The sequence below is a fragment of the Desmodus rotundus genome, chromosome 3 (genome assembly GCF_022682495.2).
Source record: "Desmodus rotundus isolate HL8 chromosome 3, HLdesRot8A.1, whole genome shotgun sequence".
Lineage (NCBI taxonomy): Eukaryota > Metazoa > Chordata > Mammalia > Chiroptera > Phyllostomidae > Desmodus > Desmodus rotundus.
In genome coordinates, this window is record NC_071389.1 from 198498505 (window position 1) to 198512209 (window position 13705).

General features: G+C 49.0%; 1 protein-coding gene across 10 annotated transcripts in view; it reads right to left on the minus strand.

Moving 5' to 3' along the window:
* Positions 1-13705, minus strand: part of EFCAB6 (EF-hand calcium binding domain 6) — a 166845-nt gene that overhangs the window by 143770 nt on the left and 9370 nt on the right. For 4 of the 10 annotated variants that reach the window (XM_045187052.2, XM_071221102.1, XM_045187051.2 and 1 more), the window contains exons 4-5: positions 8998-9143; positions 3461-3672 (exon numbers count right to left, since the gene is read on the minus strand). The exons of 2 other annotated variants lie outside the window; for them this stretch is intronic. In XM_045187052.2, coding sequence (XP_045042987.2) covers positions 3461-3672; positions 8998-9143 — 358 coding nt within the window. Of the gene's footprint in view, positions 1-950; positions 1123-3460; positions 3673-8997; positions 9144-11534; positions 11557-13705 lie in introns of those variants that run through there. 4 more of the 10 variants (XM_053919663.1, XM_071221103.1, XM_045187056.2 and 1 more) reach the window with 4 other exon arrangements.

Below are 13705 nucleotides of genomic sequence, written 5' to 3' on the forward strand. Positions count from 1 at the left end.
AAAAGTATCTTCAGAGTCTTCTCTTTCCCACCTGGCACAACCACTGGGACCAGGCAGAACTTTGTTTTCTTTCCCTGTAATCTGTTTACCAATTCAACTTCTTTTAAAGTTTTTGTGTTAATATTCAGAGGCTGAGGCCACATTAAAAGAAAGCCACATTACTATTAACGGAAACTAAGGGACAGGCCCTGATTGATCATCGAACACCCGATAGTCGGACATGCTTGACACGGGTCTTGCAGTAAAATTAAAGTTCAAGTAAATTCACTCTACCTGGAAAATTCTTTTCTAGTTTTAAGGGGGAATCCCTATGAAGTACTTTCCCAGTTTAATATGTTACCCATTAGGCTTATATTAACTGTTGAAAAAAATTCGTATCACCACATGGAGTCATCATTAAAAGACCTAGAAAAGTCACACTCTCCGGACTCCAGGGATTGGGAAGAGAAGCCCTGCCCTCCACTCCCAGTGAACGTGGCCTCCTGCTCGCTGCACCAGACCCCACCTCCCTGCTGTACACACAGCGCTTAGGAGCTCAAGGTTCTGGAATAACATGCTCATCGTTTAGCATAGACGACGGGGACCTGTCTTTTTCTTTTTTTTTAATCTTTGAAGTTCAACAGTTCCCAGCGACTTCTTTTAAAAACAGATGTAGCTCTTAAAAACAGATACACATCTCACATTTTCTGTACTTTTCCTCTCCCTGCATAGCTGATTAGCTTGGGAAGACTGTCAAATTTTTAAATTAACATTAGATCACGAATACAGGAGACACTAACAGGAAACAGTATTTTTCTTCTCCATGTGGCGTGAAGTGGCTGTTAACAAAGCTCACGAGAAAACGGACATGCTGTCTGCAGGGACAAGTGCTCTTTAAAGCAGGGGAACACCGCCATGCGACGCAGCGGTAGCACTGCCAGGCTGTGCCCAGTAGCAAGGAGAACACGCACCTACACAGACACCTGGCCACGACGGTTGACAGAAGCCACAACGTGGAAACCACCCAAAGGTCCAGTCAGGAGGTGGCCTGTCCGTCCACAGGCTGAACTGTTATTCGGCCGTGAAAGAGCGAAGTGCTGATTCACGCTCCGACACGGAGGAGCCCAGAAAACACTGTGCAGAGTGACGGAAGCCAGACAGGAAGCATCGTGCACTGTGCTGTTCCATCTGTAAGACATGTCCAGAACAAGCAGATCTGTCGTGACAGGGGGTGCATGGGGGGAGGGGGGAAGGGGAGGGAGAAGTGACTGCTAATGAATATGGAGTTTCTTTTCGGGGTGATGAGGATGTTCTGGAATTGGAAGTGATGGTGCACAACTCTGTGACTATATTAAAAACCACTAATGTGGACATTTTGAAATGGTTGATTCTGTGATATGTAAGTTTTATGTCAATGACGTTTTTATTTGAGACGCACACACATATGAACTGACCGTGAAGGCAGGGCTCATTCTGGGCTCTGTTCTCCCCACCGGTCTGTGTCTGTTCTTGCGTCAGCACCAGGCTGTTCTGATTACAGTGGCCTTGTTGTGCGGTTTGATACCAGGGAGCGGGATTCCTCCACTTTGATCTTCTTTCTCGAGATGGCTGTGGCTATTTATACTCTCCCGCGGTTCCATGCGAAGTTTTGGAATACTTGTTCTAGTTCTGTGAAATATGCCAATGGTATCTTGATAGGAATTGCGCTGAGTCATGGGTTGCTTTGGGTGGTGTGGACATTTTTATGTTGTTGTCCTTCCTGTCCACGAACATGGCATGCGCTCCCACGTACTTGTATCCTCTTCAGTTTCTTTCTTCGGTGTCTTATGATTTTCTGAGTACAGCCCTTTTACATCCTTGGTTAAGTTTATTTCTAGATATTTCTTGATGCAATTAAAAAAGGGATTATTTTCTTTCATTTCCCTTTCTGATAGTTCATTATTAGTGTATAAAAATGCAACTGATCTCTGGATATTTATTGTGTACCCTACTACCTTACAGATGATGTGTTATAGAATTATACATCTGAAACCTACATAATTTTATGAACCAATGTCACCCCGATAAATTCAAAAATAAATAAAGTCAGGAAAAATTAAATAAATAAAGCATGCATACAACAAAGAGCGGCATGAAAGAGTTAATATTACTTTTTGAAAAATTTTGGAAGTGAACAAAGGGGATACTTTTTTTAAAGAAAAAAGCTCTCCCTCTTTGTCCCCCCTTCCTTCCTTCCCTATCTGTCCCCTAACGGCTCACCCCAGAGTCACCCAGCGGGGCAGAGAGCTGTGGGGCCGGCGGTGTCAGAGGAGCTGTGGCCGTCCCGAGTGGGAGCGAGAGCGGAAGACTGGACACAAGTCGCATGCCAAGGAGACTGATCGGATAAGTACATACACTAGGAATGAGAGACGTCAAGTTTCTCATCTGAAAGGTCAGTTACAAACACGGAAAGCCAGAAAACTAGAATGAACTCTGAGGTATTGAATTGTAATTGGCAGGACTGGTGTGACCTCTTGGTTTTCAGTAAAATTGATACAGAAATAAACATAGATGTAAGTATATGTATATATGGGGAGATGCTTCCCCTCTGGCTAAATACCCCCTCCTCCCAGAAGCCCTCCTGGACTACCAAGCCTCATTTTTAGGTAGTGCTTACTCCTCTAATGCCACACCACCCCCTAATTGCCCGGCCCTAGCACTCAGCAACATGTTCAGAGTTCCCCCTGCAGACCAGGATCCTCTCGAGGGGGCCCGCGTTCAGACCACTCTACACTGGGTCAGGCATGTAGTAGGTACTCAACTACCACGGGGTGCAAGAACAGAGACCAAAACACAGACAGCCCACTGACCATGGTTTCACTTACGACCAGTCAACTTTGTGATGGTGTGAAAGCGACACGCATTCAGTAGAAACTGCACTTTGAACTTTGCTCTTGTCGGGGCTAGTGACACTCTCTGGTGATGCTGGGCAGTGGCCACAGCTCCCAGGCAGCCACGCAGTCACGGGGTAAACGACAGACACTCGACTCTGTCAGGGGACTCTGCCCAGCTGGTGGCTGATGCGAGCGTCCTGGGCGTGGCACAGGGGGCTGGGCTGAGCCGGGGGTTGGGTGGGCTGGGGTATTGCATGCATTTTCGACATGCGATGTTTTCAATTCATGATGGGTTTATCAGGACGAAACCCATCGTACGTCAAGAGCATCTGTAGTCAGTTCTGAAATATAAGTCAGCCAAATACTTCATACACTGGAAGCCTTACCAAAATTACTAAAAGAAACTGACCGTAACAGTGCTGCATGCGAAATACCCCCGAAGTCCGTACCCATCTCCCCAAACCTGCTAGAGCTTAAGTAAGTGAACTGTGAACAATACAACGAACTGCTCCCTGGGACACAGGGAGGTCCGGCTGGAGGACACCCTCCTGGCCTCCACGTCCTCTTTCCCACGGCCGGGCTACTCTAGGTCGCTACATGGACTGTACCTGGGCCAGCACCTCGTGAAACTGTTCTCTCGTGAGAGGCAGCAGGAAGATGGTGACAAGTCTTCTCAGTGCACTCCTGGACACTGTCATGGTGTGACTGGTATCGAGCAGCTGAAAGGCTTTTACCAACGCATCTCCTCTAGTGGTAATTTTTTGAAATAAAATCCGTTTAACATCTAAGAAGGACAGTATTGGATTTGCAATAGCTGTGGCTGTGAAAGAGAAATAGCTATTTATTAAGCACACTTAAAGCTAAGCCACCAAAACCGCTGCACTGGGCACTAGGGTCAACCGGCCTCCGAAACAGCATGTCTGCTGTATCCGAGTTTCTGCATCTGGTCGTCAGATGACATGCCCTGGCGAATCTGCCGTCACCTCGTCACCTCTGACGTTTGATCAGTATGAGATGACTGTAATAATACTACAGAGAAAAATCAAGGCAAACATGACCTTCCCTAAAAAGGACATATGTCATTACAAGTGAAAAACAGGGATACTGGAATAAAACTTGGTTAAGAATCCATACCATTTCAAATCAACCTTTAAAACACCGTGTTGAGTTTTCATGCTCTTGTTAATTTTTGAGGGAAAAACACATAATCCTTATACCTAGCTCACTGCCCTGTCAAAGACATGGAGGAAATGGAACGGGCTAGGCACTGGCAGGCAGCGGAAGGGTGCCCTGCCTGGGGGTGGAGGAGTGGTGCCCTGGCTGCAGGGCATTAGGTCCCAGGGTCCCAAGTCACCGAAGGAGAGATGAGAAGACAGGCCGGCCTTCCCCTGGCCTAAGAGGAAACCTGCTGCAGAAGCAAGGCGACGTAACAGCATAACGCGGCAGCGACAGAGCCAGGCACACTGCCAACCGGCACCAGAGGCGTGAAGACCTGACCACTGCGTTTTTACTTTAGGGCCTACCAGGGAGGGGCTAAGAAGAACGGTGGTTTGCTAAATCTCTCCTGTTCGTTCACGAGTTTGCCGAGGCTCACGACCATGGTCTATTAGTAGCTCTGTCTTACATAGTAAGTTCTGGGTGTGAGTGAAATGCTTTTAACATTGCCTCAGTTTTTGTAAACATACTCAAGCAGGAGAATGGGAAGAGTGACTGTAATTCCCTTGGAAGACAAGCTGTTGAACCCTCCCAGCATGGGGCCGTGATGGCTTTAGTCTTGAGGTGACAGACACAAAGGACAGGCTCTCAAAGTGCCAAACTGGACCCCCCCAGAGGGCCCTGAGGGCTCCCTCACAGCTGGAAGACACCCCAAGATGCCTCCTGCCGGAGGTAGAGAATCAGACCGTGTTGGTGCCCACCATCACTCTGGGTGGAGACCTGCCCTGTGCCCTAACCTCGCGAGCCACAGCACGGAGGTCCTGGGGACCCTGTCCGTCCTGCCCAGGGGCTGAGCTGGCCATCAGCGATGCTCAGTGTCCCTGCTCGCTCCCACGGCCAAGCACACACAAGGCCGATGGCGGGGGGCTGGGGATGCCCCCTGCTCACAGGGCCTGTGGAGCGGGGGAGTTCAGAACAGGTACACTGGAGACCCAGAGCAGAGGGGGTCAGTGTGGGGTAACAGGATGGAAGCTCTTAGGAAAAGCTTCTTAGAGGAAGAGGTGACATGTAACTGCAACCTGGAGGACAGCTGGCCTAGGCAGAGAGAGGAGGAGGGGACAAGCAGGGCAGGCATCCCCCGGAAGGCGAGCCTACAAGTGTCAGCGGAGCCAGCTAGGAGCGGTCCTGTTGCGTGCTTTATGTTCTAGGTCAGGGGATGCCACAGGGGGGTTTGCATCGAAGGGAGGGCATAACCCAATTTCATTCTCGAATCTCACTCTGGTGTCATGGGGCGGAGGAACAGAAGTGATGGCAGGAGACAGCTGGGTAAGGACCGCGAGCTCAGGCGGGTGTTAGCGGAGGTGCGAGTCCCTCAAGGGACGGTCACGGAGTGAAAGCGGGGCTGAGCTGAGGGGACGCTGAAGCAGAGAAGGTGGAGCCCACAGCCTCCCTGACGGGGTGGGCAGGAGTCTGGCGCGGGGGCTGAGGGAGAATACTGAAGCAGGTGGCAGATGGTGTTCTCTAAGGGGGCAAGACAAGTGCCTACCATCCATGCTTTCCTACCGATGTCACGTTCACACTCCTCCAGGCCCAAAGTGGGGTAGACGGCCCTTCCCCTGGACTCTGGGTGGGCCTGGGACCAGGGCAGAATTGACGCTACCCTATTTCCAAGAAAAGGTAGCAAAGACACTGTAGCCTCTGCCTGGGCACCCTCTTCAGGCGCCCACACCAGCCACATGCTGGGCGGAAATCAAGGAGCCACCAGGAGAGGCCGCCGATGCTCACAAAGAGAAGTGCTCTGGCCAGGTGCTCACTCCCCTGGGAGAAGAGGGTTGGGCAGAGAGCCTGTGGGAGGAGAAGAGGCTGCAGTCTCCCCAAAGTGCTCAGAAGTGCAGGGGGTGCCACGCTACCCTCTCCATTCCTGACAGTCACGGTCATGGTCTTGGTCATGGTCACATGGGCTCTCAGAAGCAGCTGATTGGAAAGCCGCAGCTCTACGTGCCCTATCAGCTCAGACCAGCAGCTCCCTCTGTTGCCCTGCGCAGAAAGCTCAGGGCCACAGAGGGACCTGCTTGTTAATTCACGTCTCCATCTCCGTCTGGAAATCTTTTTTCAGACTTGCATGGACATTATTAGTCGCTCTCCAAGAAGCCCCATCTTTTCAACCAACAATTCTAACTTGAAATTATTAGAATTACAGAAAATAATGATTTGAAACCATTATTTTCATTCAAAATTACTGGAAGGAAAATTTCATGTGCCCCGAAACTTCTGGGATTTAGAATGAGAGCAGCAACCAGGCTTTGCGTACCCTGCAGGCAGGAGCGCAGGCGGAGGCACCCTGTCTGTCGTGGGCAAATCCAGGATGTTTTCTACATCCGTCCAGGACACAGGAAGTCACAGCAGACTGTCACTCTCACCCTGACGGTGAGAAAAAGGTGAGACATGCTAAAGAAGAGGGGTTTTAGAAAGAGCCCAGCAGAGAACTGAGGATGCAAAGAAATGCAATGCAGAAAGGACCAGCTGCTCCTCAGAAACAAAAGCCCATGGCCCCTCTCCCCCTTGCAGAGCCACAGGAAGAAAAGCAACCGCGCCCTGAACGGGGTGAAGAAAACAGCCGACCCTTAGAGGTCACCAGCGGGCTGCTGCAATGGGTCCGTCCCCATGGGGCTTGGTCACAGAACAAGTCTACACTGCCCTCTTGGGCCCCCATGTGTGTGTGCAAGAGCACCCCAAAGCTGGAGGTGAGACACAGGGCTGTTGACACACCCAGGGCCCAAAGGGTCTTCGCAGGTGTGGGCAGTGGGGCACCAAAGCTGAGCACAGGACAGAGCGCTGAGGCCAGTCCCCCTGGAGGCCGGGTGGCAGGGCAGAGAGCTGGGGCTGGGCTGGCAGACAGAGAACCGCCAGACACCTCCCAAACTGGCAGGTAGGCTGGCACAAACAGGGCCCTCCAAGAGGCCAAGCTCACCACAGGGCTGTGGGACAGAGATCTCTGGAGTCTTGCCAGGGCTCAGATGTCAGAGCCATTGGAAGCAGGCGTCAGCACCCCACGGTCTCGTAACTCTAACGGAGACTGCGTAAGGACAGACACAACCCACCTCACTCAAAGCCTGCAGAAGGGGGACATTCCTTTTGCTGGGGCTGAATATTAGTTGCCTTTGTCTCCACAGTATTTTACACAAACGTCTGCTCTTAAATCTTTTTCAAATTGCAAGACAAGTGACATAAGAAAGGTGAGCTTTCTTATTTATCCTAACAAAGAGCAAAAACAGGCATCAGAAGACCCACAGAGAGAACAAATGTAGAAATGATCAGGTATTTAAACTGAGAATGATAAATTTGTTAGAGATTATAAGAAAAATTGACAACATGCTGAACACATGGGAGATTTCAGCAGAAAAATGGAAACTTTTTAAAAAGTACATGAAAAAGTTAAAAAATAAAAATACAGTATCAGAAGCAAAAAAAACCTCATTTGATTTGCTTAATAGCACACACGGTAGAAGAAAGGACTACTGAATATAATGTCAGGTCAACAGAAATTATTCAAATTGAAACAAACAAAGCAAAAAACCATTTAAAAAGGTAACAGGTGTCTAACACCTGGCCGAGAGGCTCAGTTCACCCCGAACCCTGCTTACGTGGTAGAGGGGCCAGACAAGCGCGCGCCTGCGTATGCGCGAGGGTGGGGCTGGCCTAGCGGTGATGTGGCCACCTCTATAGAGGAAAATGCTGCTAGGGGACACTATCTACAATTTTCTAATTTTAGAAAAAAAATAATTCAGTACATTAAAAAACACCACCAATAAAAATAAAAGGCAAATGACAAATAGAAAAGACACCAAACGGCACCTTCAGCAGACAAAGGATTAGTATCTTGAATACAAAGACAGCTCACACAGACCACTAAAGAGACCAACCAATAGTAGGGGAGTGGGCAAAGGAAGGGAAAGGTAGATTACCCAAGAAAAAGACCAGATCAACCAGATAAACTTGAGAATCAAAGTTACCCTCTAGTATTTAAAGACAGGCAAATTACAATCAGAACAGAACGTCGCTTTTGGATTTCAAAGGACAAGCTGCAAAGGGCCCTCCTCTATGAGCGTGCTTAGGAATAAGCACTTTGCACCCTTGCTTGTGGGGGCGCACGAGCTTCCTGACAGGCGATCCTAGGAGCCTGAAGAGCGTGGGTGGCCTTTCGCCCAGCGACCCCACTCCAGCCCTCGGCACCACCAGGACACAGCTACAATGGGACGCGTGCAAAGGACAGCACAGACGTGGAGCTCCTGGACTGGAACCGACTCTTTCCTGACGATAAATTTTCGTGTTGGAAGTTGCCATCTACTCTCCCCTTCTTCCTTAGACACAGACCCCTGAGATTTGGGCAGACGCAGGGCCGTCTGGAATAAAGTCTGTATTTCCCAGGCTCCCGAGTGGATGCGTGTGACCGTGTGCTTACAGCCACCCCAACTGCAGGAGCACACAGGGGCCGAGGGTGACTTCTGACTGCCTTTCTCCCACTCACCCTCTCCCCATGCCCCGGTCCCCTGGTGGCCAGGCGGTGCCCCCACTGCGCTCCGTGCGTGCTTCTGTCGGGGCATCTGTCTCACGCCACTGGATGCTTCACCTCCCTCTCTAGACAGGGGGCTCCTCGAGGGCAGGTCCTCTACCAGGCCCACAGCCTCAGGACTTGTGACAGCTCTTGTCACACACTGGGGCTCATAAAATGTTTGGGGAGGGAGGGAAGGAGGAAGAGAGGAAAGGCTCAAATCATGATCCTGCCACTTAAAAACTATGTAACTCTTGGGCAGGTGGCTTAAACGACCTGTATCTCAGCTTCCCCACCAAGAAAACAGGGACAGCAACGGAATCCGCTTCACAGCGCTATTGTGAGGACTAAGTGTGCAGCCTCTGGGCAGAGCCTGGTACGTACTAAACATGCACAAGCGATGTCTACTGTTAGCTCTACTGGCTCACGAATACTCACTTGAAGAAGGTCTGAGCATGTTTGGGAAACCATTTCTTGCACAGAGTCTACATGGTGAAGAATGGGGCCTTAAGTCTGTGCGTTTTTGCATGTGAGGACACGAGGTACGCCAATCTGGCAAACTAGCCATTTTGCACATTAAATCCCTGCGATATAAAAGAAAACAGATTACATTACCTTCACGCACACATTACGCATGTGGCCAACCTCCTATCTCTCTCTCCCTGCAAGGACAGCTGGACAGGGTAAAAACGCAGCTAGCTATGACCTTCCTGCCAACATCTCAGAGACTGTTCTGAGTGAACACAAAATCATGACTTTAGACCGCCTGTTTCTAGCAGATCCAATAATCTTCCAAAGTGGGAAAATAAGGAAGCTTTTGGACGGGAAAACCCACTGGCATCCTGCCGAGCAGGCACTTCTTTGGTGGGGGTTGGGGCAGAGAGTTGGCGTCTCTGAGCTTTCCTCACTGCATGCCCGGCACACGGTCAGACGCAGAGCTGACCCAGCAAATCCCTCCTCCACACAGACAAGAAGAACACTGGCAAAAACCGTCATGATGAACTGTCTCAAAACTCGCAAAGTTGACCAAAGGTTCGCAGCAATTAGGGAGCCCATGTCCCGAAATATGGCAGAATCTCTGTATGAACACCAAGTTCTGTGCCATTTTACCCTTCTCTGTTCCCATCCCCCCACCCCACCCCCCATCTGCAGGAGCTTGAAACGGAGGCCTGCGATCACTGTGGGAACCCGGCAGCCTGATGGCCACTGGAAGGAGCAGGAGAGGCTGGACCACCTCCAGAGTCCCAGTGCCAGAAAATGTCCACTACCAGGCCTGCCTGATGGCCCCCTGAAAGACCCTCCTCACAAGGCTGTCTTTATTTTAATGAATTCAGAGCTCACCCAGGGAGGACAGGCTTGTCAGAAGGTGTTTGTTGAAAACAATCAGAGACAACTGTTTAAAATCTGAGCTGCCTGAGGGGTGGATGACAGATGCAGCAAACCTAGACTAACCAAACAGTTTAAAGGGAAAAGCTGGGGAAGGAGATGTGCACAGGGCCTCTGAGAAGCTCCCACATACTCCTGGGAATCTGAACGGCACAGTGTGCCCATGCGCAGGGCTGTGAGCATGTCCCGGGCGCTGTGCTTACTCTGGAAAGACCTGAGAGGACCCTGAGCTCTCACCTCTGGCTCACCTTGAGGTTCTCGTCAAGGTCACGAGCAGGAAGTGAAGGCTGCCTGGATGAGAGTTAAAGGGATGCTCCAACAAAGAACCCCTCAGTAAAGATCAGAAGACTATTGTTTCCAGGCATTTAAGGAAAGAAAGACTTTATCAGACAAACAAAAATTGAGGGAATTTGTCACCAGCAGACCTACTTACAAGAAATCTTGTTAAAATAAAGTCTTCAAAAAGAAGGAAAAGGTACATGGGTCAGAAACTCAGACCTACCTAAAGAAAGGAAGAGCATTTGAGAAAGAATAAATGGAGGTAAAAGGAACATATATGCCCCCAAAACAGCACCCCAACACACCTGAAGGAAAAAGCGATGGCACCGAGAGGAGAAATACACGCTTTAATGCTAACGGATGGAGACCTCAGTATCCGCTCTCAGCAATGGACAGCCCGACTGGACAGGAGAGCGACAGGGAGCGGGAGGCCCACACAACACTACAGACCGCAAACAAGCCAGGCCTGACGGGCAGCTAAAGGACACCCCGCTTGCTGCAGAACACACACTCTCTCAAGTGAACACGGAACACCCTCCAGGACTCACCTCACGGTAAGACGTAAAACAAGGCAAGATAAATTCAGGAGGGTTGAAATCATCAGTGTATGTTCTCCAACCACACTGGACTAAAATTAGAAATCAGTAGCAGAAAGAAATCGGGCAATGCATACATACGCGGAAACTAAACAATACACTCCTACGTAAGCCATGGGTCAAAGAAGAATATCACAAGATGCATCAGCAAGCGCTTTCCGATGAATGACCAGGCAGGCACAACATGCCAGTGCCCCCCCCCCCCCCCGCGTGCTTACAGACGCAGAGAGAGCGGCGCTCAGAGGGACAGTCATAGCTGTTAGTGTTTATATAAAAAGTCTCAATAAATAACCTAACCATCTTCCTTAAAAAGCTAGAAAAATAAGACTAAATTAAACCCAAAGAAGAATAAACAAACCAATAAAGATTAGAGGAGAAATAAACAAAATTGATAATAGAAAATAGAGAAAACCAACAAAATTAAAAGCTGGTTCTTTGAAAAGATTGGCAAAACTAACAATTTTTTAGCTAAACTGGCCAAGAAAAAATGAGGCATTCTCAAACTATTAAAATCATGAATAAAAGAAGGCCATTACTACTGAACTTTCAAAAACATAAAGGATTATAAGGGAACACTAACTATATGCCAACAAATTAGATAATTTACATGAAATGAAAAAATTCTTAGAAAACACAAACTACTAAAACTGACTAAAAATAAAAAAATCTAAGTAGACCTACAACAAAGAGATTACATGAGTCACAAAAACTTACAGCAAAAATCCGAGGACTGGATGGGTTCACTGGTGAATTCTACCAAACATTTAAAGAAGAATAATTAAAACCCATCTTCCATAAACTCTCCCCCAAAACAAAAAAGGGAGCACTTCCCAACATGTTGTATGAGGTCAGAACTACCCTGATACCAACCCAGACAAAAACATCAAAAGAAAGCAAAAGACTGATATTCCTTAGGAATATTTTTAAAATCATCAAAATATGAAAATACATAAAAATATATACTTTAAAGATTTTGTTTATTTATTTTTAGAGAGGGGGAGGAAGGGAGAAAGAGAGGGAGAGAAACGTGTGTGTGGTTGCCTCTCAGATACCCCCTACCGGGGACCTGGCCAGAGCAACTCAGGCATGTGCCCTGACTGGGAACCGAACCAGTGACCCTTTGGTTCACAGGCTAGCACTCAATCCAAGGCTAAAAGTATATATTCCACCCTAAGATCCAAAACAAGATAAAGATGTCTGCTCTCACCACTTTTATTCAACATTGTGCTAAAGGTTTCAGACAGAGCAGTTAGGCAAGGAAAATAAATATTTACCAAGGTACCAGGTTGGAAACTAATAAAAACTATCTCTATGAAGAAAACCCAAAAGAATATACGCACACCAAAAAAACACCATGAGAATAAACAACTTCAGTAAGGTTGCAGGTTAGAATCAATATACAAAAATCAATTGTGTTTCTATATACCTGCAACGAACAGTCTGAAAATAAAACTGAGAAAACAATTTCTCTGAAGTAGGAAGCTGGGCCACCAGTAGCAAGGACAGGAGAGGCGGCTCGGGAACAAGGGAAGAGGATCAATGATGCCGTCTGTGGCTGTGGCAGAGGCGGCAAGCAGGGCAGTGGGAAGAGGAGAGGGTCACCAGGGACTCTCAGGAGCCCCTCTGCTGTCCACGCCATGAACTTCGAAGGCAGGCCCAGTGGGGCTGTGTGTCTTCTCCGGCCACGCTCAGCTGCCCGGGGAGTGGAGAGTTGGCTTTACTTTGGAATGGGGCTTTGACAGGCCAGCGGGGCAGGGCAAGGTGCGCCCCTACTGCTCAGAAAGGGACACCGAGAACGAGAACGGTGGCAGGCACTGGTGGGGCTGAGCTACCTGGACCAGATCGACAAGACCCCCAGGCTTATGAAGAATTTAAGAAGGGAAATACGTTATTCTAATTCAATTAGCTTGGACCGGGGCCTTACTTTGAGCCAGGAAAGGTGCTTAAGATTTGTGGAAGCCCGTCATTTACCCCTCCCCATGCCCAGAGTTTTTACTCTTCCCATTTCGCAGGTGCGCAAATCAATGCTCAGAGCAGGCAGGCCATCCGCCCAGGGTCACGCAGCTACTGGGCCAGAGCTGGGTCTGGGGAGAGCTGCTCCCAGGAACCCGGCTGGCATGGCTGGCAATGGCCAAAGCTTTCCTAATGCTTTTTACAAAATTAATAACCAGCTCCCCGAAGGCGGCGAGAAGTCCCTGGCTCCCCCCTGCTGCATGGATGGTTAGGAACATGCTACTCCTGCCTCACCCAGCTCTCCAAGCAGGCGGGGAGGTCTGCTGGAACTGTGCTCCTTATTGCAGTTATTACTGATGCAAATAACCATTTTATTTTATCCATAAATTCACTTCATAATAACAATCAGGCATGCCAGGGCTTTGGCCTCATGCCTTATTACACCACCTGAGGAGTGAGATAATCATCCAGAAACATACTGCCTGTTGTGCATTTTATTACTTGAATACAAAGTGATTGAATTCAAGAAACACTTAGTTGAAGACAGCATGAAAAAAATAACCACCATGTGAAAAGTAATTCTTCCCAGGGCTACTGCACGCACTGCAGGGAGTGATCCTCTCCCAGCGGGAGGGTGCTCTGGCTGACCTGCTGGGCCTTCTCCAGTTCTGATTCCTGCCAGTCATAGGATCGTGAGAGCCACTGCGACTTCGACTACACTGTGAATATTCCACGGAGCCAAATCTGGGCAGTTCTGGAAATGCAGCCTGTCCGGGTGTTCGACCCGGACAGCCTTGCTGTAAGCATTTCCCAAGCAACTACGTGCTCGGCAGTTCATCCTCCAGCACACCCCATGGGCCGCACACGGGCCAGGGTGGAAGAATAGGAAGAGGAGTGTGCCCCGCCCGGCCCTCTGGTAGCTCACCGTCTGA